At 39.8% G+C, this 27,641-nt stretch overlaps 1 protein-coding gene across 9 annotated transcripts in view; it reads right to left on the bottom strand.

The window, feature by feature from the left end:
* Positions 1 to 27,641, bottom strand: part of ENOX1 (ecto-NOX disulfide-thiol exchanger 1) — a 367,098-nt gene that overhangs the window by 21,240 nt on the left and 318,217 nt on the right. For all 9 annotated transcript variants that reach the window (XM_067292384.1, XM_067292410.1, XM_067292413.1 and 6 more), the window contains 3 exons: positions 24,951 to 25,135; positions 8,807 to 8,914; positions 3,905 to 3,961 (listed from right to left, as the gene is read on the bottom strand). In XM_067292384.1, the coding sequence (XP_067148485.1) occupies positions 3,905 to 3,961; positions 8,807 to 8,914; positions 24,951 to 25,135 (350 nt within the window). The remainder of the gene's footprint in view (positions 1 to 3,904; positions 3,962 to 8,806; positions 8,915 to 24,950; positions 25,136 to 27,641) is intronic.

Below are 27,641 nucleotides of genomic sequence, written 5' to 3'. Positions count from 1 at the left end.
CAAATTCATTACTTTGTTCAAACAATGAAACTCAAGCAGAAAAAAAAGACGGTAAAAAGCTCAGGGTGAAACCACTTTCTCCCTCTGAAACATAGGTGTTTATTGTATTATGCCCTGGTGATAATGAAGTAACCCCTAAAAATATCTTGGTGAACTCCTGGCTTATTAGAGTTGATGGGAATTTAATTATTGGCTTCAACAGAGTCAGGATTTTATCTTGCAAATGTACTCTGGGCATTCAAAAAGCTTTGATGACCATGACCCGTGTCTTGCATTGGTCTGAACCTGGATGAATGATACTCTTGACTACCATCTCATGGCACTTATGCAAAGGGCAGGAGTTATTCGCTGTCTTCCATCTATAGAAGCCAGGTAGCTGTCAAGGCAGAGAGATAAACTGGAAGAAGATCACTGAGAACTTCTAAATTAATGCTTGGGTTCAAAATCCCTCCTTCTCCATCAACAATAGAGGGACACTAGGGGAGGCTGACTTTCTCACTCCCAAAATATTCACCAAGGCTATGTGCATGCATATATGGTAATATTTGCATGCAGTGTCCTAAGTATGCTGAACTTAGCAGTGAGCAAAAGGAGGTCTTTGATGAAAACACAGAGTTACCCTTTACACAAGAGGCTCCACAGAAAGACACTGAATTTACAGAAACAACAGAGGAATCAGCTGCATTTATATACTGAATCACAAAGCATGTGATTTGCCTTTTTACTCTGTAAAATGTTCTCTACCCGAACACACCTCCCAAGCAAGATTTTTTTTTCAAGGTGGGACTAATCAGGTCCCAAGAGACTGGGCACATCCTGGAAAAGGATTATATCTGAAATTAGTATTGTATATTGGCCATTATTTTCTCTTCAGTTAAGACAGAGATGTAAATGAAATAGCATTATATTCAGCAATGAAGAGGAAATTAAAAGGGTACAGATTAGAAACAAGAAGCAATCTTTTCCTAACCTCAGGGCTCAAGGAAATGAGCATGCAGTGACAGCACCTCTGGCAGAGCTGGGTGTTGAAGTCTCTGTTAATACCAGGCCAGGATTTGGGCACATGAACCTAACATCTAGGCTTTCCTGACACAGAGTATACCTGGGAAATGTCAACAACTGTAACAAATATTACCACATGTACCTGGCAAATCACTTATGAAACACCCTTACAACTGTTTACAGAGCCTTGTAAGATGGTTTTTCTTCCTGGAAATAACTGATGTGCCTGCAATACACTAAAATTTCTACATTTTTTTCCCAGCTTTGACTGTGAACCATCATTGCAGGGAGTGTAGTAATTAAATGTGCTCAATTCTCCTGACAAAAACAAGAGAAAAACTCAAGATCTGCATGTTTTAAAGGTTGGGCATATTTCAGGAGGGATGTTTTTCTGTTTCCAAAGGTATCTCAGCTCCTACCTTTTCTTTTCAGGATGGTATGAAATAATGGAAATGTAGAAGCCACACCAGGATAGGGCCAAGTATATATTTTCATCTATATCTGCTTTTGCTATGAAAAATACTTCCAGGTTTTATTTTAAGAAACAATATTTTTTTAAATGTAAAAGATGGTACAGACCAATGCCATCAGCACAAAGCCTTATAACTGTTGCAAATAATCATTTTAAGATTACAGTATGGACTTTCTTATGTATAAGCAATGTGCCTAAACTTTCATACCATCCTTTTTAGGATCCTGATTTTCTGCAGAGCAAGTAATCTAAATATACCATAATGTGAAGATTAGATTGAGTTCAGTGTAGAGACATACGTTGTCATTTTTCCTTACCAACACCTCCCACTATTGCTCTGCATGTAAAGGTATTTCATTTGCTGAATTCAACCTGTCAACTGTAACAAATATGTCCTAATCCCATTATATGCATCATAGTTCACTAACAACCACGTAGGAGCCACCAAGGCTTTTTCTCTTTGATCATGCCAGATTTACACACTGGCCAAGGGCAAGAACCATGAAGTCTGCTGAGAACAGATGAGTGGAGGCAACCTGCAAGGTGACTCACTACATATTCGATATAAATGACAATTGTTTAAAAGGTGCCTTAACACCTTATACAAAGTTCGCTACCATAGCAAATGCTTTAACATCCATTCTCTTCCACTAGTCTTCTCTTTCCATTTGTGCTGCTGTAACTTCTCTGATTTCCTGATGGCATAATTGTTGAACACCTGACTGCAACTGTGACTTGATAATTGTAGCTGTCTAGCTTCCTTCTTCACCATTAGCTTATGTATTGACTTCTTTTCTTAGAAGTCTAGTTTGGTATCAGATCTTCATGGTAAGAGCTCATGAAAAAGGGGGGGCAGAAAATAGAATTTCAATCCTATGGAAAATTCAGGCATTTTAACATTTCCTACAATTGCAAACTGGGACAAAACATTACATTTTGAAAAATTTATAATTAACAAAAGATTCTGAAATATTTTGCTCTAAATATATGCCAATGACCTACTGAAATACTCTCTCTGTACACTGTTGAAATGTTCTATATAATGCTATTTCGACCTTTATTTTATATAAAAGTCAAACTTTTAGATCCTCCTGCTTTATTCTGTTACATAAGAGTCAGAATGATAAAAGTTGAAGAATTTAGATAGTTCTCCTTTAAAACATTTCTATCCTGCAAAACATTGTTTCATCCACATTTTTGGAGAGGAAGCAAATTTTCCAAGTTTCCTTAGAAAGTTTCTAAGTCTTAAGTTTCTAAGTTGCCTTAGGAAACTTGCAACCAGCTGTTCTACAAAGAGATTTTCAGGTACCAAATGTGATAATTTGCAGATCATTGGTAGACTAATGCCTTTTTTTTGGTTTGCAGACAAAATCTTTCAAAGGGCCAAGATGTTGTGCAGACAGACTGCAGCTGCAGGTTTGTTGTAGCTATCAGACAATATTGAATATCTCCTGTCTGAATGCTGAGAGCTATGAGGTTCTATCGACTTCACTGCAGAGTTAGACCAAAATGAATGAGGCTCAAAAATGGATTAAAAAAGAGAGGATAACATTTCCTCATTGCAAAGCAGTTCTCTAAATTTGAGAGTCCCACTCAGGTTTAAAATAAAACTGTTTTCCTAGCTGTGCTATTAGACAGCTCTTTAAGTTGATTAAAAACGATGTTAAAACATATTAGTGTTCAGGCTGTTACCAGTTCTCTCAGCTAGGACAAAGACATTGTATATAAGCAATTTTAATTTTTATATGCTTATGACAAAGCGCAAAGCTGCATAGTTTGGATTACAAACACAGCAGGATAGTTTTCCTTTTTTCTCTCTCGCCTTATCCAAATTGCTGTTTTGACTGCAATCATTAAAGGAATAATAGAAGCATTTTTATTGGTAGCAGGTTTTACAAAACATGACCTTAACAAGTCCTTTAAAAATTTTGGACAAAGTAATAATTCAATGAATTAATTTAGCCCTTTTTGTGCAAATGAACTGTTTCCAAATTATACACATATATGAATTACTTCACACAGAACTGAATTATAACCAAACTTGCTCAGCTGCAAGGTGGCAGCCATAGAGACAAACGGTGTAACTTTGCAGGCTGAGTAATCCTGGACAGGACACTAAAGCAAAGCATTTCTTTTGCAGTCGTTTCCATGGTATCTTTAACACCCACATACAGCAAGTAGGACATTGGTTGTTGAAGTCTCATCCAAATAAATCCCACAAAGTAAATTGCATGGAACTCAATTTATCTACCTCGAAATGAAGTTTGCTGGGATCTGAACCTGTGGCTTCTGAAAACCCAGACATTTCAAACCTCATGTGCAAGTCATTCAGCCATTCTATCAGCTTTAACACTAAGACATAAACATTAAATTCAAGAACATAAGCATGCATATATCTCTCTAAATCTATACATATATAGCTGTACCTACATTTGCCTGAGATTCATCGTGCCCATTGATTTCTGCTAATTCCTTGGCGCTTTTTAACTGCAAAGAGTAAGCAAAAAACAAAACAAAACAAAACAAGTACATTACTTGAGTATTTCACATAGTTATCTTCGATTTATTTGAAGGAGCATTTTATAAAACTTCCAATGAGAAAAACAGATGGAGCATATAATTCTAACGAGTTTTTGTTCAAACTATTTTGAAACCAACATACTTAAGGCTTGATAGGTTGGCAAAAAAAAGGGAAATAATAAGACTGGGTCATTATTTTTGAAATAATAAGATTAGAAAGTAGTTTCAAGGCACAAAAAGTGTGCAGAATTGGCTCTCAAGAATAATAAATGATTTCATTTCCTATTCTTGCTGCTATTAATTTAAACTTTGCAATATTTGCAAGTTGCCACTAGCTAAATACTGTTTTGCTAATGATTACTTGTGAATGATATATTTTGAGCTGTTTAAGATGCCAGAGTGCTACTGTATATTTCCTTCCTGGGGAAGCATCTAAATAACTGTCATGGCTCCTGGGTATGATGGAAAAGGAGGTGAAGGAAAGAATATCTTTTTTGCTTAACTGGTAGAAGGAACTGAGAAGACTGTCAATTTCAGATCCATGATCTGAACCAAACCTTTTTTTCACTCTGAATTAGCTTTTGTGGGGAAATTCAGGATTACTTCTTGGGGGATTGTAAGAGATCACTATCAAGAGACTCAAGAAATGTCCTAGCTCATGTCTTCAGCCACATGGAAATATGCACTCATCCATCCTGTGATTGAGCAAACACAGAAAGGAGGGGACACTGCAGCTGTCACAAGCTGGTAAACCGTGGAGGTTTGTGCACTTAAATGAAGCATACAGAACTATTTACCCTTTAGGTGAATTTCTGAAGAACCATGTGTTTATGCTAACGTAATTCAGAGCAGATATCTGAGGTGGGAGTGATGGGGAATAATAAACAGAACTTTCTTCTGTATTCCTTGGTTTCCATCTGTTTTTGCCAAAGAAGCTAGGATTGATTTAACTGTTGATGATAGAGCTGTAATACTGAACAACAACAATCCTAAAATTGAGGAGTATATGAGCGCTATTATGTTTAGATTAGGTGTCTGACTCAGAAGCACTGGCTGATTACTCTGGGAGAGCTGGCTAGCTTACCTCCATCATCTTTTTGCTATGTGACAGCAACAGCTAAACTGGTTGTGAATCACTAAATTCTCAGTTTCCAAGCTGAGGATTAAGGTATGTGGGGCATGATCTCTGTATACTTTAATATGCAGGGCTGTAAACTGCACCAGTTCAGAAACTGCTGCACAAGCAGTTAAATCAGTCCTTATGGAGAGGGAAGTGGAGGGACAATCTCTGAGAAAGCAGTACAAATGATAGCTGTGGACTGCAAACTCATCAGCTGTCCCAGTTCAATTCACTGATGCTCATCTTTCAATACCCTTGAAAAGGCTACAATTTAAAGCAGTGTGATGCATTTCCAATGAATGTTATGTGTTTTTTTCCTGCACTGAAAAATAACCTTGCCTGCAAAACCACCACACTGTGAGGATGGCCAGTAGGAACAAGCTGAGAAGGCTACTTAAAGCCGAGCACCAAAGTTAGGTATTCCTGCATTGTGGCATCACCCAAAGAGCTGTTTCCCAATTCTTCCAGTTCTTCATTAAACAAATTCACCTCACAGGAGCAGTCCTGTTGAGTTCAGCTGGGTTACTCATCTGAATACGAGGTCAGGAGAGCAGGCTTGTGTATGTAAAGCTGCTCTGCATGTTAACACCACGTTCCGAGGGCTCCAGGAGTTCTGTTCATTACTTACCTTTCACCTTTCCTTTATCAGGTTCATAAAATACAGTCACTCCTTGGTGATTGCTGGCTTCTTGGGCAATGCTCCACATGCATTCTGCTGGTGACACATACCGCTCCCCCGTCAGCCTCACGTGTGTTTGGCTGGAGCCTGGACTCAGCCTCTAGCCTACATTGGTCTGCTGGACTTTCACCCCACTACCTTCTCCCAGCATCACTGCTCTGGCGCTGCTCCCCCAATGCAGGTAGTGTTAATCTAGTTCTAATGCAGACAGGGTGCTAGAGACCTTCCATCTTTTTGCCAGCCATGCTCTGAAATGGATGGCAGAGCTCAGGCAAGAAGGTGCTAGTGTCCACATCTGCACTGGAACCAATGCAGTAGGAGGTGGAGGTGAACCCATGGAGATAATGGTGGAAAACTCGTGGGGATAAAATGTCCAGCTGCATTCCCACAACTAATGGGGTAAAAGTCCCTCTTTTTCCAATATTGTTTCATTTAAGTTGAAATTACACTCTTTTCTCATGTCCTAAATAATGAAATATAGGAATAGAAATCTCAAAAAACATACAATATTGGAAAAACAGGACTTGTCTTACCCCCAAGGCAGGCTCCATCGCAGGTCAGTAGTGAGTGTGATATTACCAGCAGAGAGCATGCTGAGGCAACACACTGAACTAATGCCAGTAACAACCAAGGGCCTACCTGAAAGGAAAGGAGAAGGGTTAAGGAATTAGAAGTCCCTGATACATCATTTTGCTGGGATGTGTTCTTTGGAGACACAAGAGATTAGAGAAAACGCACAGCCACCAGACCAAAATCCTGCACTAGGGAGCTCCATTTCTTTGCAGCAGTGGGGTTGGTTGCAACCTGGGGTTGGTTCATGCCAGCAGGCATGAACTCCTCTGACAACCAGAGCTGGTGGCCGCGGGCCAGATCTGAGCTAGAAACCTCTTTGCTGTAGTAGTGCAACATGGTGCATGAGCAAATAGGACCTTCCCCAGCAGGACCTCTGTGCCTGGATAGATCTGGGTGAGAGCAATGGGATTGGAGCAAGCTACTGGTGAGCCAGCTCATGGCTGGGAGCAGGCGCGCTCAAACACAGCTGCACCTCCCTGTGTAAACATGCCTGCGGCGCAGCAAGCTATGATCCCTCTCTCAATTTGAGATGAAATGGCACATTTTAGCAAACGTATTGCAAACGGGAGTAATACAATCAAGGCGGGAGCCCACTGCTATTTATTTTCACAAGAAATGTTCATATTCACTTGACTCTGCCATATGATTTTCAATACCCAGCGTGGATAAAACATACAGATGAGCTGTGGTGCTTGTAAAGGAAAGCTGTGAGCATTGGCAAGTGGGGGTCATTACTGCGAGGGCTTTTGCTATTCCAGAAGGTTTTGGAAATGGTTCAGGGTTGCTAGAGAGGCACACTAGCTGCGTAGCACTGCTTAGGAATTCTGGCTACTTACAGTCTCAGCCTTAGGCGTGTTTCAAAGTTAATTCTCGAGAGAAATGCAGATCATTGTGCTTTTCTTCCAGCTACTGTTTTGTCTGTCTGCCTAGCGTGAGCGCACATTTGATTCGCAATTAGTAAGAGTCTGCAGAGATTCAAAAGTCTGCCCTGGTGGTCCCTACTGGGGCTGTTATTGCAAGATCTTCTTATGGGTCTTTGCAGCATATTAATTTCTATCAAGATATAACATAATTTCACACAATTTAATTATTTCTTTTTTTAAAGTATTTTGTAATACTGTACCTTGAATACTATGTAAAAAAGTGAATGAGGTGACATTAACTGAAGAAATCTAGCAGATTGCATGTTTATATACATTCTGTTGTTGCCAAATCCATTATTCCTCATGGCACTTTGTATAACACAGTGTTGCATCATTTCTCATTTAGAAGGTTATCTTTGTAAACATAAGTGCTAAGAATATGTGTTTGAAAATAAAAGTTTTATTTTTTCCAAAATCTAAATTATTAGTTGCTAGAATATATTTGTCACTAGATATACTCAATGACAAGGGTTAGGAGTGGAATGATGTCACAGCTTTCATAATGAGCATTAAAAAAACCTGAAATAAATGTAATTGCTTTTCCCAATATGTATATCAAATGTATACATCTATTTTCAGACACATTCAGAAATTAATGCTGAAAAATCTTTAACATAAGAACCATCAACACTTTGAATCTTTGTCATCCAAGCAATTCAGATCCCACAGTCTGGAAACTGCAGATACTTAACCAAGTCACTAAATATTTTAGCTCAAAGTTTACAAAGAAAAGATCAAAATAAGGTCTCAAAGCAGAGACTGTGCTTATGCAGCATGTGTGTGACTTTGTGATTCTGGTGTGTCAACACCATGTGTTTTATAGACAGTATTTATTTGTACACACAGTGATTACACACAATATGATAGTTCATTTGCAGATTTGCAGATTTCCTTTTTGGTGTGAAACTACCCATTTTACTCTGCTTTTAAGACAACACTATCACATACATTCTCAACATCACAGAGCACCTCAGTATCAAAGAAATCTAAAATAAAATAATCTGAGTTACAGACACTTGTTCCTCACTGGTTAAATAAGTGCATTGATGAAATATTTTTCTAATATCGTCATAATAAAGTTTTTGTATATTTGCATCTGCATGAATAACACAGGACATTCTAAGCTCTTTTTCTTCAATAATAGTCTTAAAGGAAATACCTGATTTGTTTAAAATATTTTTACTTTTCTGGTATATTTAACTCTCCCAACATTTATTTGTCTCCAGAGAGAAAACACTCTTCACTGATATCTATATGGAGGAACACAATATTCAATACGTGAAATTCAATATTGGATAGTGCAAAATAAGGGTCCTTTTCCACTCTATTTTCTTAAACTCTACGTTACCCACAGCTGCATCCACAAATGTTAATCAGGGCAGAGACACAGGCCTCCTAGGGTTATGTCTTACTCACAGCATAGTCAGTGGTCAGACTCCTATGGGTTTTGGAGGTGATGCCTTGAGTCCTCCTCAGCACACCTAAGCCAGCCTTTTTTTCCTACCAAAACCACTCACCTGTTCCTGCAGGACTTTAAGCATTGCTTGTGTATGTGTTTGCTCTTCCTTGGCTTGCTCCAGTTCGGATTTTTTGTTATTTAATTCTTCCTGTATGCTCAGCAATTGCTGCACAAACAAAAGAAGTTTCTGGTTAGCACTGTCTGGATCCAAAGAGGATTTAAATCCTCAGTTTGATAAATCCTCATTTCAAACAATGCTTTGCAGGATGCTCCTACATTTATTGTTGTTGCGTAATCTGCTCTGTCTAAATGGACCAGAGGTAAATTACTTTCATCTGCATCTCCTTCTGCAGCAGTGCTCCACGAGTAATGCATCTGTTAACGTGTGTTAAGCTATTCGTTACATTAAAGTAGCAACTCTTGGTACAGTATATCACCCACAGAGGGACTGTCACATTCATCTGAACCAAAATCTTATTTGTAGAAGTATACGTGGTGGTTTTAATAATACTAGGGTAAACACTACAGTACATAAATAATTTAAAAGCACAGCCTTTTAATATAATTAGTCATTGTCCCAAAGCCATTTTTATTCTATGCAAAGCAATATTCTGGAAAGCTTTCACACTGAGTTGCCAAGAAGAAAGCTCTCCTTTTTTCCTTGTGCTGTGTTATTTTATTAGATCAGTAAGACTGGCGCCCTACAATCAATATATCAGCCATGAAGTCTGTTGATCTGTACTGTCAAAACAAAAAGCTATGACCAAAGACTATTTTTATGAAGATAATATCTGTAATGTAAGGACATATTTAAGAGTCCACAGCCTCTCGTCTTGGCTAGCTCTATGTTCTGCACAGATTTATTGTGACTGTCAAGAGCAGGTCAGTAGATTTAATTAATTCTAAAATAATTATATATTTCTGTATTGACGTGATGAATGCTAGACACTGCTAAAGAGCAAGAGAAGACAACCAAGAGATTAAAAAGGAGTTTATTGTGCTTTCCTTTTGTAATCAAGAAAGGAAAGTCTGAATTGCTGGGGCAACATATTGCTCTGCTTACACTCTTTTTTGAGGACTACTTGAACATACAATTGCTTTAATAACTTGGGTTACTTATCTTCCACACTGTAAGTATCTAAGGCTTACTTTATGGAGTGCTTAGCACTGGTAACTCTGACTCAAGCTGATGTTGCAGGTGTTCAGCATTCGGTCAGTCACAGACAACTAACCTAGAAACACACCTAGGCCTTGTCCCACCACGCTGGAAGTCCCAGGCATCAAAGGACTCTGTTTCTGTTGCAGCGCCAAGATTGTTTTAAGAGCTGCTTGGAAACATTTGACACTTCAGGACTTGGCAGAGCTATTGGTAGTGTATTCCTGGTGTAAGTGAACATCAACTTGATGGTTGGAGTCAAGTCATTCAGCCACTGGAGTAAAAATCCACCTGGGTATATGTCTGATTGTATCTTACACACTCTACAATCCAGCTGGGTGGGCTCACTGTTGGATGTCACCCCCTGGACTGTTCCCTGGGAGCCTCCCAGAGATGTTTAGGTATGTGTATTTACTCCCCTCTAGCATGGCCCAAAAGCATTTTGAATCTCAAGATTTAACATGAAACAACAAGTTCTGCTCCACTGAGCCTATTATCCAACCAAATATTGCATGAGAAGCTTTATTTCTGGCATTTCCTGAGCAGGAATGGATTGCCACCTCAGAGCTATGTTCACCTTGCCTGTTGGGTACCACACCCTACGTTTTCAGAAGACACACTGAATTTATGTGCATACAGTCATGTGTTACACACTGGTACCCATGTGGCTCCTCAGCAGAGTTATAACTTTTAAAACATTTCACATTTTAGGCCAGAAGGGATCATCAGGTCACCTCATCTAACCTGTTGTTTATTACAGACCATTAAGCCTCACACAAGATAACTCTAGTTGATGTCTGCACTTTAGAAAGACTAAGGGACACCAGTCCTCAGAAGAGAAGCAGAACATACAAGACACCAGATAACTGAAGCCCTTTCAAGAATCACTAATGAGACACCTGAGGTGTGGCAAGCGGATGTGTCACCTAACAGGGGTTGGTGGAATGTCCTCTCCTTTCCAACCCCAATCTGTTTAACTCTATACACCTGAACTGGACAATGGTAGCCTAAGAAGAAGTTTCTGTCCCCCTGCTTCAGAGTCTTCTCTAAGCAGTACTGTCTTGCCGTTGTGGCCAGTCTCTGATGATTCAAATGGAGGAGCCAAACTGAATGAAACAATCCTCTTACAAAGCCAAGAATCACAGAATCACAGAAGAGTTGGGGTTGGAAGGGACCTCTGGAGATCATCTGGTTCAAACCCCTGCTCATGCAGGGTCAGCTAGAGCAGACTGCCTAGGACCATGTCCAGTCAGATTCTGAATATCTCTAATGATGGAGACTCCATAGCCTCTCTGGGCAACCTGTTCCAATGTTCAAACACTCTCACAGTGAAGAAGTGTTTTCTTGTGAATGCATCTAGCCAGATAGGTACTGGGGAAAGGAAGTCCTCCATCGCCTCTCCAGGCAACCAGCTGAAATCTTGAGGCATAAGATCTGTTTATCATCACTCTCAGTGAAGTGCTGCTAGTACTAGGGAGTCTGGGCAGGACCGTGCAGGATATCCTGTTTGCCCCACAGCTCCTGAAAGAAGTGAATGGACACGTAGAACTGAGGAGAACATCACCACCTTCCAGACTGCACCTTCATCTTCATTCAGAGATTTTACTCCAGTTCCTGGGACACATCCTAGAACCCATCCGGCTGAACAATATCAAATCTCATCTGGAAGATCTCAAGTGAGTTTTAAGTCCACCTCTGCTACTGGAAAGCCTTTTCACTATTTAATGACTATCACAAATGAGAGACCAAGTCTCACTTCCAGGCTGACCTTGTTACACTTCTGTCACTAAGATTGAAATCCCCTTCCCCATCCTACCCTCCCATGGACAATTCTTATGTACAGCAAATCAGCTCTCAAACTGCCACTGTTTAAATCTCACATCTCCCACTGTTATTTCCCACTGTGATTTAGTCCACTTATATCCCTCTTTCTTTGATCCTGACTTTATCTGTTCTGTGTTTGAGGAGACAACTTCCAAAACTGCCTGAGCATGGTAGGAAGTGGAGGTGTGGAAGACAGTCACTGAAAGCACAAGGAGAGCTGCTCACTGCCCTGCATCCTTCTACTTGGCTCTAGATCAGCCAGGAGCAGCCATTCCAGAAAAACATCCAATGTGCTCAGTTTCCCCAGGGTAAAAAAGTGCAAACATTCTGGTCACATTATGAGCTGTGAAGCACTAGATATGAGACAAAACTTCCAGGAGTTTTAATGGTTAAATTGTCAGCTATTTCAGGCTTACCATGTGTGCACAGGCTATGCTGAAAGATGGCAAAATGGTCTGTTTTTTATGGGGATGGAAAATGGAGTATCTGTAACTAAAGTACAGCATTCCCAGTCACATGTAAGGTTTTGTAATGACAGCACTAGGACCTTCCCATTGAACTCTCAGAGCCAGAATTGCAGCTGGGAATGCTTGTAGCTGTTCCCTGGAGCTTTAAGCTTCTTTTCTTTTCTCTCCCTGGTGTTTGTCTCTAAAAGCTGCAGAAACTGCTCATTTTGCATGGGCCAGGTTCTGACATCTCTTTTTCCTGAGTGGTTGATGCCACTACCAAGAAGTTATAACAAGGAATTATACCTGCCAAACAACATATCTTGCCCTTCTAACCTTATTTTGGGAAATCACAAAGTAGCTTTGACTGAAAAAAATATCAGCCTGAGACAGATGATTGGCTCAAAAAATTTCTGCACAAACACACAAAGTTGGGCAAAATTAAAAGCAAATCAAACAAGGATCTTATACTGGGAAGAATGAGGCACGTTTCATAATAGGGACTGCTGTCATGCCCACTTATAAACAGACAACCACTTCAGAAACATTGGAAGGAATGATGCCAAGATGCTGATATTTAATTATTCAGAATTATTTTGTTTTTCACATAAATGTGCTTATTAAAAATTGGTCCTATAGATATTTCCTCTGCCTTTCAGATTACTTGCAAATGTATGTTACAATCAATTAAAATTAAAAATTGGTCTCCTTTGGTTTTACTGCTTGCACTGTCTGATCCTGTTCTACCTACTTCACCAGGTCATCCAGCCTTTCTGCCAGAGCTTTCTCCTACCCACCCCCACACAACATTTGCTGCTCTGTTTTCCACCTATTGTGTCCTGATGGCTTGTTTCAGAACTTTTGCCAGCAGAACTATCAAAATGTCCCTTCCTTCAATCTCATCTCAACTCTCTGGCCATTTTCTGAAGTCCTGATGTCCCCAAACTTTGTGGCAAAGATACAGCATTCTCTGCAGTCAGCAGTTCCTTAGTTCTTTCAAGGAAAGGAGAGACTTCTTGGTTACACAGTGCTCATTTTCATTTTTCTGTTGTCTTCCAGATCAGTGTTTCTGCAATTTCATGTGATTCTTGGGTGTCTGGGGGTCCACTGCAAGTTATGCAATGGTTTATTCCCTGAGCCAAAATCTCAGTGGCAGGAGGCAGAAAAGCATCCCATGGTGGAGAGGCAATGCTGTAGTCAGAAATATTATCTTTGCTGTAGTGCACACCCATGCTGGGAAACGGAGAGGTTGGCTGTAGCCTTCTGCCAAAGGGAGGGAAAGCCTACTAGCACCAAGAGCACACAACTGTACAAAACCTGATATAAAGAAAACTTGATTTAGGGAGTGTTGTTATGAGAAGAGGATTTTTGAGGAAGGTCTGGGAATGTTAAGCATCACAGTGAGAAAGAGCTTTCCAGGATAAAAGGTAAGAAGAAGGGGAGAAGTCAGTTTCTGAAATCAGCAGGGAAGTGTGTCCAGGGCTGAGTGGTAAATGAAAGGGATCTGGAAAATGTCATGCAGTGCCAATGAAGTTTTTCACAGCAACAGCTCTGAGGATCCTGGACCAAGGCACCCACACAGCCTAGAGCTCCACCAGCACCTGTCTCAGCTGGGAAGCTCAACTGGTCTAGATGCAACCACAGCTGTTTGTCACCGTGGCTGCTGGGTGGTCCCTAAGAGATGAAATCCTGGGATAGGTTCAGGTCAGACTGGTAGACATCAATGGTAGCTCCTTACTGGCATTTCCAGAGAGGAGATGATAGGAAAGGAGACAGAATTCACCTACAAGTGATCTCTCCAGAGCTAAATCGATGTATTTTAGGCAAACAACGCAAGACAGCTTGCTTGTTTCCAGCATCAGCTCTGGAGCTGCTCTGCACAGAAATGGAAAACATCACTCTCCAGTGCTAACCTTGCTTCATTCATGAGAACCAAATTCCTCCCTGCACATAAGTGGGTAGCTAATTTCTTTATATGAGAGGGAAGGGTGTGCGCATGTGTATTTTGTTCTGTTTTTTCACACATTCCCACCTCCAGTGCTGAATCTCTGTCAGAAACAGTTCAGTACCGCCCATATTTCGTAGATATCAAGAGTGCAGACGGAAAATTACCATCTTAAACCAATCTACTCAGCTTCTGAAGCATTAAATATAGATGGCATTATGGAAGGTAGCTAAATTACTCAGACTGTGTACAATGTGGTGCCAGGGTGGCCAAGAATGCTAACAGCCGAACAACACACAATGACTCAAAATATATGAGAATCCCTAAAGGGAAAGTATCACTGTGCAGCCATGAAATACTCCTTCTCTTTCCTCTTCTCCTCCCTGCCCACAGTTATTTATTTCTCCCCAAAAGGCAGTGTTACGTGTATACTTTTAAATATAAATTATGGACATATGTACAAGCGCAGGCACACACACAGCCTAGCAAGACAGAGAAGTCTCTCAGAAGGAAAGTATGGTTTCCAGCATGAAACCATCAACTTAGTATTCTAAGAAATCGGGGCAGATCAGAAGAGACCACAAAGCCTGAGGCTGTACTTAAGATACTGTAAGGCTGACAGAATAATAAAAAAGGAAAAACAGCATTTGCCACAAGTTTAACAGTTATACAGCTGAATTGTCCTGCCCCTGCTATTTTGGTGATGGCTTTCTCTACAGCTGCTTGAAAAGAAATATGAAAAGGTTACAAAGATCTTAAAAGAAAGAGAAGTAAAGAGGATCTCTGAGGTGGGAGCACTGACTTTGATCACAGGTAACAGATAGTTGCAGCAAACCTCTCCAGTTCAGTCACATGAAGGGGGCACAGACTCTTCCTCCAGTTTCTGGAGTAACTACAGGGCTTCCAAAAAAGATCTGTGGCAAATACTTCAGAAATGACAATATCAGTCAAAGGGGGATGATGTTACTCAGCCTAACAGAGTCAACTCAGTTGAACAGACATCTTGGACACCTACTGAACTTAAGCAAACTGAATTCTCCTATCCATGTAATGTTTGATGGGCAACATATTACTCTCCATTGGCTACCTATAGGAAATATTTGTACATCCCTATACAGGAAAAATGGGGACATCTGATTCACTAGGTACCTAAAATGATGTGCCTGAAATAGGCAGGCTTGATCCCACCCAAGGTTATCATTTTCAGTCCTGAAGAAACTAAGGTTTGAATAATAAACACTAACTTGGGGAAACAGTTCTTACTTATGCAACAGGGCAACCATTTCTCCTATACTACACTGGAATTAGAGATCTAAAAAGTACAAAATTATAGGCATTGAAAGGACCTCGGAAACCACCTAAAAATTATGACAGCCCACTTAGGCTAGCAATTTCTGGAGTTTTATTCTTTTGCTCCCCTCTACCCCCCAAAGCAAACCTCATTGTTTCAGTTCCGTATTTATTTTATAGAAAGAAAAAGAAGTTAGAGTTTACCAAATGGAAAAGGACAAACCTCAGCAAGGGAAAATGTGTTTCAAAAGTCTTAGAAACTTTTTACAAATAAATGGGGGAGGCACGGTAAACTTTTCTTGGCAGAGTCCTCATTAGGTAGAAGGAAAAGAAATAATGAGTCAAAATGAAACCTCAGGTGCATAATCTATTGCAAAATAAAATTACAGATCCCTCTGTCAATACTTCTGTGGACTAGCTGTAAGGTTGTTTTTCTCCGTTGCTGAGACAAGATTCCATATCACAAATGGCCAGCACATGGCAGGCTTGAATAATGAGAAAGTGACTTCCCAGCTGAGCAAATATGCATTAGTAACAAGACGCTGATGAGGCCAGACAAATCACCAAGGAAACAGAAGAACGTGAAAGACAAGTCAAAGAAGCTTTAGAAATGAGCCCTCAAGGATGTTAGCCATGTTGCCACACTAACGGTAACATATGTGGCATCCTAATGTATGACAAGACATGATTAAAATAAAGAATATGATTGTGGGGTTTTTGAGGGAGTAAAATGAAACATCGTGTAACAGAGCAATGTTTCTCATCCCTCCCATCTCTCAGGGTCCACCTGTATCATATGAACTATAGGGATGACATTGTTAGGATGGATCTTGGGGTTTGCCACAATAAAACAGTCCAAGCCCTGATCCCCCAACTCTGGGCCTGAGCTGGTGAAAAACTGCATGTGGATCAACAATCCAGCTCCTTCAGGCATCCACCTGTGAAGTGATTTTTTCCTGGCTCTCTGACCAGAGGAAAAAACGCATGCTAAACATGATTGCTCCATGCTGGGAGGTTAACCACCTAGGAAGGGAACAGGGCACTGGGCACACCCGATGGGTGAGGGTGTATTGTGGCACTACTGAAGAACACTTTCTTACTGCCTTCTTAGGGAGATGTTTGCTATTCTCTCCTCCCCCTGCTACTAGATGGACTGCAGAGGTCCAACAGCTTTGCTGCACTCAGAAAGAGAGCAGGCAGGATTGAACCCAAGAAATATCAAACCAGAAGACAGACAAATGCCACATTGAAACTACCCAATGGGAAGTAACAGAGAAGATGGAGTCAGGCTCTACTCAGAGATACACAGTGAAAGGCTGAGAGCCAATAGACACAGACTGCAATGAGGAAAATTTCTATTACATACAAGGAAAACATTTCATAGTGAGGGTAGCCAAACACTGGAACAAGGGCTTAGAGAGGCTGTGGACTCTACAACCTTGGAGATAAAACTCAGCTGGACAAGGCCCTGAGTAACTTGATACAACTCTAAAGCTGGCCCTGCTTTGAGCAGGGGATTGGCATATGTGACTGCCAGAGGTCCCTTCTGACTTACCTTATTCTATGATTCTAAAGAATATTTTGAATGATAATCAGCTCTCATTTCTTTTGTTTCTGTGAGGCATAGTAATTCACTCATGCTAACTACAAGAGGCAGTATTTACGGCTGAACAGCAGATCAACAGAGGGAATGGCTGGCTTAGAAAACAGACTACAGCTTTTATTTGTCAAGTAAGTTTTAGGCATATCTCTTTCTCCAGTCAAGAAAGGCAAATTTGCTTAGATCAGTTATGGACTGTTACAGCAAATGAGGAAAAAACCTAAGTCCTTATGGACCTTAAAGTATCAATCCCTCCTCCCAGAAGTGAAATCCTCCCAGCTTACTAGTATCTACTGGTATCTAAGTATCTACTTAGCGCAAATATCAGGGATTCCCTTCTGGGATCTGACTTTCACAGCAGATTACACGATTTGATGGTGCCCTGCAGAAGGGAGAAGTTTCTTTGACCAAAACAATTACACCTCACCAGTAAAGTTCCCTTTTATCTTTGTTAAATGAGGTGGTTAGCATGTTAGATAGCCCTTGAATCTTGCTGGCAATAGGTGAGTGAGCAGGCGGACTTATAATTTGCTCTGATCCTGATCAAAGGTAAAGGGCTAAACCCAGATGAATGTCATGTTCCCTCTGCCCTTGCATCTGTCCTACAAGCCAACCAGTTTGTACCTGGTCTGATCCACAATCAGAAGAAGACGTGATCATCCATTCATAGCAACCTCCTCTTCTCTAGCCTTCCACCTGTACCCATCCATTGTCAATACCTCCTCACCAGGCAACAGCATTTGAACTGTATGACCACATCTATTCTTTCATGGACTGCAAAAGAGTATGATACAGCACTCTTCTTCTTAGCAAAACAAATTATTATTATTTTTAATTTTGATTTTCCTATTCAAGAAGAAATATTTAATTCATTTTAAAGGAGAATGAAAACACCTGACACATTTTGGCTAGGAGAACAAATGACATCAGGGAAGAGAGTCAATTTGCCCAGTGTTATTCTCATTGAAACAGAGTTCCTAGTAATGAAAGCAGAGTTCCTAGCAATGAAAATATCAAATGCTTTGGAAACTATGTAATCAGCAAGACATCTCTAATATTTAGGAATCTGTTAAAGAATTCGTGTACAATTGCTAGACTGTAAAACTTACGAGAACTGTACTTCGCCAACACAAGACTACACTATCATGTCAATGCAGATACTAGTTGATTTGTTTTGTATTTAAAATGAAATGTGTGCACCAGATTATTTCTCTCCAACTTGCTTATTTGTGCTGTCACTCTCTGTTTAGCTCTACCAGTGGTAGCAGACAAGATGCTATAACAGTTCAGTCCTCCACCATTTCACCACTTTCAGAGCAGCTATAGAGAATATGGTGCTTAAAGCATCTGCAGGTCCTTATTTACACTTCCCCTAACACTGTTGAAGTGGTGGTGGCAGAAGCAGGAAATTAAACACTACTTTCAATAAGGAAAGGTGGTTAAACACAGAGGAGAACCCATTTGGCTTGTCTGAGATCTGGTAAATAATTAGCACTTAATTGCCAGCTGCTCTTTTTTTTTTAATATAATCAGAAAGACTAAGTATTTTCTGAAAGTTTGAATGTGCTCAGTACAGTACAGAGCCCTGAAAAGCACAGGGGAACAAAGAGAATACCTACGGGAACATTTCTCCCTGTCTTGAAAGCAGACATATTTCTTGCAGATTCCAAATATCAACCGTATGAAAAGAAGAAGATAAAAGAGAGGCCTGTAAGAGAACTTTCAGGCACTGGGTGCAGTCCCTTGCACTTATCTCTTATCCATTCCCCTAGAAAATTATCTGTGATGATCAATATTACCATTACTACCGCAGTGCTACTTTTATAGGAAAATAGAAAGATCTAATTGGAATTCATATGGTGAGAGTAATAGGAATATTTCCAACTTAATTATTCTGGTCTATTTATTCAGCAGGTAAAAAGTAAATATGGGGGTAACGTTTTTATCTCTTTTATTTACTCTTTAATACCGCATTTGGAGAAGAATCAGTTTATAGATGTGCATAAGTACATTGGGTAGGCTGTGTGCTGAATAGATGTTGGGTGAGCTAAAGGTAGGTGGATAAAAAAGATTACAAAGTTCCTCTGCATTCAGAATATATTAATAAATATAAGTATAATATGCTTCATCTACCTAACAATGACGTTAATCTCAGTACTAAACTGCTGCTAGAGCATCTGTACTTAAAGGCGAATGGTTGTTATATTGGTCATGGCACTCACATGGCACTGGATTCAGCAGTTTTCAGCCATCTACAAATGTGTCTGTGACTTTTGACATTTCGGAAGGTTTGCATGTGAGAGAAAGGAATGGATGTGACAGTTTACAGTTGAACATCTGCGAAGCATCTGAGAACTGCAGAGCTAAATGCCAGCTGAGGTTTGCTGGAATTTAATAGATGGTGGATCGGGTGGAAGAATGAGGTGGAAAAAAGGTCTCTTGATGGCCCATCCTACCAGCTGTTGAAATCATCCTGGACAGAAATGTGTTTTTCTTCCCTGCTCCCACTGAAGGAGAGTAGACTGTGGCAATAGTCAGTTCTTCTGTTACTTGTAAGATAAAGATCTTATTTTCAGAGAGGATAAGACCGGAAAGACCTGAGCAATGTCATCTTTCATATAAAAATTTCTGTTAGCTCTGCAAGGAGGTTTGATACAATCCAATGCCTGGCACGGCACTAGCTCTGCTCCAGTGGACAGGAATGGTAGAAATCCAGTTCATTTCAATGGCAGCACAATGAGGTCAACACTAGCTACTTTTGACTTTCCTACTCTGCATTAGACACATACTGTCTTGCTCAGAATATGTCTCTACACAGCCTTGTGCCAACTCATTTACACAAGAGGAGCCTAATCCGGCTCCCAGTGACTGTCTGTACTGTGGAGGTGATGTGCACCCCATAGTCCTTGTCACCAAAGATGTACACTGGCCATCTTCCTTCAGAGGGAGCAGCAAGTATGAGGAAGGAGCTGCAATGTACTCCAGCAGGTCTGCTCATCCTCCAGACCATAACCATGAGGCACATCACAGAACAAGCCATCCCTCCCTGGATGAACATGCACATTGAAAGCTTGAAACAATTGCTAAAGTCACCTGGTATTTACCAGAGACCTTTCAAATGAGACGTATAATTCTCAGATGCATGTGCTATTTATTACACTTGCTAAATGATAAGTAAACTGTAAAAGCTAAATCTCAGTAGGTGGGAAATGTCAGAAGCAATGTGGCCTTTGCAGTAAGACCCCATGTTGAATACTGAACAATGAGGATAGGAAATATTGAACAGGTGATGATTTATTGTGCACTCTGTCTGGAGCACTGAGTGAGGAACAGTTTCTGAGATATATGAAGCAAAATATACAGACAGTAGTTCTGGCAGTTCCTGGCTTCTGAGTGCTCAGTTTTTCAGTCTGCATCGCTGTTTGAGTGAAATTGATACCGTTCGGGGAAAAAAAGAAGACAAGACAAAAGAGGACTTTCATCACGCTGCATCGGAGTGACACCCATGTTGGTCATTAACAGGATCAGAATCTGCTCAGCTGAGACATCCAGAGCCAACAGAGTCACTGTCAGCAGTATCAGCATATCAGTCTTTATGTCAGCTCTGCGCCTACCACCCAGGACTGCTCCTACTGTTTTTGCTTTTCACCCCAAGCACTAATCTTAAGTCAGGTGCCCACGCATGTTCCCTCCTCATGGAGTGACCCCATGGCTAGGCTCTTACGCACAACTGCCAATGAAGGGGAGCTTGTGCGGTTGGTGCATGTTAGGAGTCCGGTCTGAGTCCAGCTAATGAATCCCTGGGGGACTGGGCACTGAGTTAGTTGCCTCTTAAACACCCCAAATACACCCTGGCACGTGCAATAGCAGAACTGTAGGCACCTTTGTGTGTTTCCAGGAGAAAACATAGGCAGAAGCACGGGTTACACAGGTATTTCTGGATCACTCTCTTGAAGGCAGGAGCTTAATTTCAACCCATATTGAATCATGCTCAGGGAGCTGTGAGGGGAAAGAACATGGTCATGGCATATTTACACCATGCAATGAAGCACTGTGCAAAATTACCAAACTATTGGCAAACAAGCTTGTACAGCTGTGCAAGCATGGCATCACACCTTGGCTGATTAAACCTCATGAAAGAGTGGAGCTAATTAGTTGCAGTAGAGATCCATGCTAAAGGAGCCAGAATATTTGCAGGACCTGAGCTATGCTCTGTAGACTTAGGACTAACTTGAGCCTTAAAACATTGCATTGGTGGTTGTGCTATGGAGATGGTTCATGAATGACCCCGGATACTCAGTAAAAATGTAAAACTTTCACAGACTAGCATGAATGAGTGCCATCTTCTGTGTGGCTGAGATTTTTCAAAGGCTTGTAACTTTGCCGATTTAAGGCACATTTTTGAAAGGATGTGGAAACCACATCACTGACTCAATACTGACTGACTGTGAAATTCTGAGTCCTTGTTTCAAAGCATAAAGGTGGTAAGTGCATTTCCTCAAGAATTTTCTTTACTGGACAAGAAAGAAGGAAAATATAGTTCTCCTGTCTTGTTCTTGAACTGGCTGAAATGTTTTGTTGAGAATTTTTCAGAAGAATTCTGCTTGCTACTCCACATGGAATAAGTTAATGCAAATGGTTAAAATTTGGAGAAGTTATATATCCACTGAAAACCGAGTCTTATAACGGCGAGCATTAAGCAACAATACTAGATGATATTTTCTGTATTACCTATAGTCATTTATCTGGTAAAACATTTCAGAAAGGGAGACTAAATTTAAAAAATTCATACAGCTGTGTTGTGAAGTGTTGTAAAAACAGTTACAACAAAAACATCCTTCCCTGTGATCACAGACTTTCTTACAGAATACCAAACACTACTGAAAAACAAAGCCGTTCAAAAAGTGATCTGCTTGGTATGTGTGTTCTCATATAGAAATAAATTGAAGGCAATACCACCTGTGCAGCAGTGGCAAGTTAATTCAATTTCCATCTCAAATTCAGGTAAAGTGTATCTCATTTGTTACCATGGATACAAGACATTCTTTCCATTTGTTTGAGATCTCACAGTGGGTATGAAATTAAACTGTGACACAATTTTATGGAGGAAGTTGACTCAAAACCCCATAAGTTCAATGTCATTAGTCCAAGGGATTTTCATTTTTAGACACAATAAATAGCATATTGCTACTACCGCCCATATGATATACTTCATAAGCAAATATTATGTAATTTCGCTGATGCTACTTTGGAGCAGTAGGAGTGATGGAAGAGAAAATAAACAATCGTTTCATCAGTCCTCCAAATGTGGGAAAGAATCCTGAAAAATGGCCAGATGATGGAAGTACATTAAAAATACATTGATGTTGTGTTATTTCCTACTGTTTGGCACCAAATATGTTTACAAAAATTCTTTTGATTCAGAAAATGGATCAATTTTTCTCAGATAAATCTGCTTTTCAGACTGAAGCTCAAATCAATTGTTCTCTAGTTTTCAAAGTTAGAAGAAGGGGAAGTTTATGAAAGAGCAGGGGAGAATGGAGAGGAAGAAAGGAGAATACAGTTTTTAATGCTGATGTTCTTCAGCATTAGGCTTCAGGAATTCAGTGGTATTCAGTTTACCTTGTCTGAAATTAATTTGAATATATACAAAAGGATAAAAGGGAATACAGGTCCTCTTGTTAAATTATTACCACTCAAGTTCTGGGTATTTGTTTAATATTTCATAGAGAGACTGATTTCCATAGATGCTGAGCACCTGCTATACTGGTGGATTTCAGCTGAAGCTGTCAGCTCTTAGCATTTACAAAATCAAGCTGAGATAAAATAGTCTACCTAAATCAAAGGTTTATTTCTAAATATTCATGGATGAACTGCATGAAAAGCAAAAAGGTCATGGGATGTCATGATTATGGCTAATAATTGAAATCCAAAGCTGTGACAGTAATCATGCAGCTGCTTAATTCACTGATAATGTCCCATCAAATATTCTGAACTCCACCTCCTGTGCTTCTGTGTTGCTGCCCTCCTCAGCATATTGTCAGACTGGATTATCTACAGTGTCTTCTCCAGCTCCTTGGGCCATCTCTAATTATATTCCATTGAGATATAGGTTTGACCCTAAGATGGCAAACTAGAAAAATTCAGAACCCACAGCAAAATCACCATGCACATAAAAAAATCTCAGAAGAATAGGGTCTGCAGTGTCGATGGCTCAGCTGAATGGAGAGATAAGTAAATAATTTATTCTGTGCTATTGGCTTACAATATTAACGTTCGCTTGAAGTTACAATAGCAATCTATTTATATTCTACAGACTTGATTATCCTTCATCCAGACCTTAGGTAGAAAACTAATAATGCAAAATGAGAATAAGTGCTCTAGCATTTTGGTTTAGTAGTATTTTTGCCCAGTTTTTGCTATTTTTAAAGGAGAATTAGCACCAGGCTGAAATTTGGCAAATTTTTATATATGTGGGTAAATATAATGAAGCCAGTGATATTTAAGTATTCATTTATATAAGGATAAGACTATCAATAGAACTCAAGTGTATCTCTCAAAGTACACTGAAACCTTAAGAATTTCTGATTAATGACTTTATTCTTGAGTTCAGAAACAATTTTACCCCATGAATGATCAATGGCTTATTTTCTCTTTCAAATATTTTGTTGAGAATGACTCCACTATACCATAAACCATCTTAATTTGTTAAAATTCTGTGAGCTTAGATTGGGCTTAGATGTTCATAAGACATGCGTGGAACTGACTAAGCACATCTTCAGCACTGTTATTAGGTGTTGAGCAGGATTTTCAGATTTGTTGGATTTCCGGTACTGTGATGGGAATACAATCGTTAATCCAGCCAGGCAGTTTGTACAGAAATGACTGTTTCCTGGCCATGGAGCTTTGAGTTGTAAAAATAATTTAGTATAATCTGGGATAGGGTATGACTTGTCCCCTTCTGGAATCTAACCAACCAGGAGGGATACAGAAGCATACGTGTTCCTTTTGGGCATACACGAAGGAGGCAAAGTTAATCTTTGCAATGACATACTTGAGAGATCAGTTCTAGATAAGAGTTCAACCCAGTAGCATGGTGAATCACTGCCCTTGTGATCTGTTATGTAGTAGCTGAATATATGTGCTGGGACAAGAAAGAAGTTAATACACGCATATGTTAAATGAAAGGTGTTTATGTGTTAATAGATACCTCAGACAAAGCAGGGGGAACAGTCTGGACATGCTTGCCAAGGCCTGCCTTGCTCAGTGTCAGGAGCACACTGACAAACAAGGGAACATGCATATGACAAACTGAGCACCCACTGTAGGGACACATTGCAGCTGCTGGCTGACTGGAATCAGAGAAAAAGCGTTGTTGCTGCACTGCACCATTTAAAGCATCGCCTGAATGTAAATGTGACATCCATGGGTCAGGATCAATAATACAAGCTTGGAAGATAACACTGATGTTGCTATCTACTTGCAAGTAAGCAGGCAGACAGACTGGACCAGCTGAAGATGTCCGAGTCATCCTCAAACAAGAGTTAGCAGAATAAAAGACAATGCAGAGAAGTGGAGATGCATCTAAAGATGCAGATGAATGTTATGCTACCCTGGAAAAACTTTCTTGAACTTTTGAGCAGATTTAGTGCCAGCTGGGCTCAGTAAGTGAGGAGTGAAATAGGGGAAATGGTTCATTCCCAAGCAGAACATACATAAGTAGTTTCCTTGAAGAACTGATGGGTTTACAGTTTATGGATTCCTAAAATGACTCAATTCCTCATCCCCATTCCCCCACCTAAAATCAGTAAGATTTTGACTCTGAAAAGAAATCAGGATCGGGCCCTTCATGACTCATAAATAGTCCTGCGCACAGCACAATTTCATGGTAACACTCGCCTAAAAAAAAAGACGACCCTTGCTATTCTTCCATAGCAATACCTGCTGCATGCCTTGCATTGTCTGCTGTAGGAACTGCAGCTGCTGGTCCTTTGTAAGGCTTTCTTCTGTTCGAAAGAGCTGTCCCTTCTCTTGTTTCAGAAGCTCCACTTCATTTCTGTAGGCATCCAGCTGCCATCGAAGACTATCATTCTCTTCCTTAAGCGCATAAGCTTGGGCGGCTAGAGCTAAGAGAAAACGAAAATGCAAAGAAATCAGTAAAATGGATTGTTTTCTTACAAATAATGCAGAGGACATTGTCAGGGGAAATGACAAAACAGCTGAAAGCCAGTGAGACATTTCAGAGCAGAGGCAAGATCTAGCAGAGCTGAAAACAATTAGGTTCTGGCAAAGACCGTCACTGGGAAGTTATTTCCTGAGGTAGAAGGAACCATAAAGTGATGCTGGATAATTCAAACACTACTTGCAATCCGGCTGCTAAATTCAGACTTATATTTTCAGAAGAAACTGACATGCAGTCAAGGAAAAGCACCCATCGACTTTCAAACTTTTTCCAGTGATGTTATAGGATCTGATAAAATCATTTAATATATATATGACTGTAGCAGCCAGATGTTCCAATTAGATCTGCACTAAGGAATTTTGACTATGTAAAGTTCTCTGGATTTAATCCCATGAGAGGGAAAACAGAGAAATTCCTCTCCAATCTCCCTATGAATTATGTTGTAGCAATAGTTATGAGGAACCATTTAGACAGAAAAAATGATGTAATAGAGCAAAATTATATAAAATGCAAATGCTCAAAAAAAGTGTTGGCACTACAAGAACATTACTACATTAAAGACATTGAAAGACACTTAAGTCGTTTCCTTAGGAAGCTCCATTTGGCCCCTTTTCAATTTAGTATGGCATTTTTATTATCATAACTGATAGCAGGTGTTTGTGAAGAAATCGATTAGTATGCAGGGATGGAAATTACATTTGCCAAATGACTTGCACAGTCTGCAATATAAGCTGAAATTTGTGTAGCAAAAGGCAGAAGGCTATAAAGCATGTACTAGGAACATTATTTAAATAAATTATCTGAACATAAATACATATAGGGAAGTGTGGCATTCATTATTTTAGGGATGTGGTTATTCATCCTACAGAAGAATTCACTCTTGGTGGTATTTATACTTGGCAGCATCAGCGGTCATTTGGCATAGCAAACTATGATACTATACTATTTTCCTTCTTGGAACCTGATAACACAACACTATTACAGAGCAGCTGTAATTAAAAAACAACAATCTATCATTGCCAATTCTGTCAGCATTTGGTAACTGAACCACATAACTGATTTACATTCCTGATTAAATGATTTCAGGCTTGATATTGCAGAATTCTTTCTTGCCTACCTACAACAGCAATATGGTTAAACTCCAAATTATACAAAACTGTATATTAACTCCACTTAATGTTAGGCCTCTCTTGACTAGACCTTCCACAGATAGAGCCCCCTGTTTCCTGGGATAACATGATTCAACATTTGTATGAAACTGTATTGTCATTTAGATAGAATGTCATAGCATTTCATCACTGATAAAAATATTTTAACTCTGGAAGGACAATCTTTTTCTGGAATAATTTTTACTATTTTGAAAATAAAAAAAAATGCATTATCTGAAATAAGGTACAGTTAGCTACTATTCAAATACACACTTTGACTGGTCATTGAATCTAATTTGGGTATTTTACAGCATCGCCCTTGAAGATTTAGCAACAGTTACTGTATTGTTACATCAAATTAAATTGTTCTGAAAAGCATGTAATCATCCTTCCATGACAAAATTTGCCCTCAAGAAATTGTAATGATGAGCCCAATGGGCAAATAAGAGGATGAAAAAATTTTTTTTCTCTTTTTTTGCAAGAGCCAACAAGCTATGCTAAAAAAAAAGAAGCCAAGCAAATAAAAACCTCAGTCTAACAAGAACCCAAGTCAAAAATTTGCTCTTTGAATTCAAAGATAGATTTGAACAAAAATTCTAAACATTACGCTATGGGTCCTCTTTGGAGTGTCAACAGGTAAAAAACTGTACAAAATGACACATTCACTTGTATCCTCTTCCTCCAACCAATCAGACTCTTCCCCAATTAAAAAAAAATATTATGCAATACTCAATTCCAGCCAGAAACTGTGTATCCTTCTGCTCTCTGAGGGCATCAAGGAAGACAAACATGGAAGTATTCATGTTTTAACAGTGTCTTGGGAGCAATAACTCATCTGTCGTACATCACTCAATCTAGATCTGAAAAAACTTCTGAATGCTGGTGTAGAGATGAAGAGAGTAAGGCCTATGTACTTGCTAATCACTGTCTCAACTGAAAGGGGGGCAGTTAGGACCTAGATTCAGCTGAGGTTCAGGCTGCTTTATCTGGAAAAGCTGCTGTGGAATATTTTCTTGGTCACACCATGGTCCAGTTGGAGAATTCCTTCTCCTCTTTTCCTCCTGGGTAATTCAAGCTACTGAGTGGAACTGGGGACAGGATGGGGAGTTTACTAAAGGGGCAGCAAATTAGGGGAAATAGAAAGGGCTACTTCAGTAAGTACAAGCAACCTATAGGTGATGGACCTTTTTGGCTTTTAAAAATAATTAATCCAAAAGGAACAAATCACATTCCATATAAACAGTGAAGAAAACAACACATTTCTCTTTTAGAAACATAATACAGCTCTTTACTGCTAAAAGA

Source organism: Apteryx mantelli, chromosome 1, assembly GCF_036417845.1.
Source record: "Apteryx mantelli isolate bAptMan1 chromosome 1, bAptMan1.hap1, whole genome shotgun sequence".
Classification (NCBI taxonomy): domain Eukaryota; kingdom Metazoa; phylum Chordata; class Aves; order Apterygiformes; family Apterygidae; genus Apteryx; species Apteryx mantelli.
Note: the sequence above shows the minus strand (reverse complement) of the source record. Positions and strands in the feature narration are given on the sequence as shown.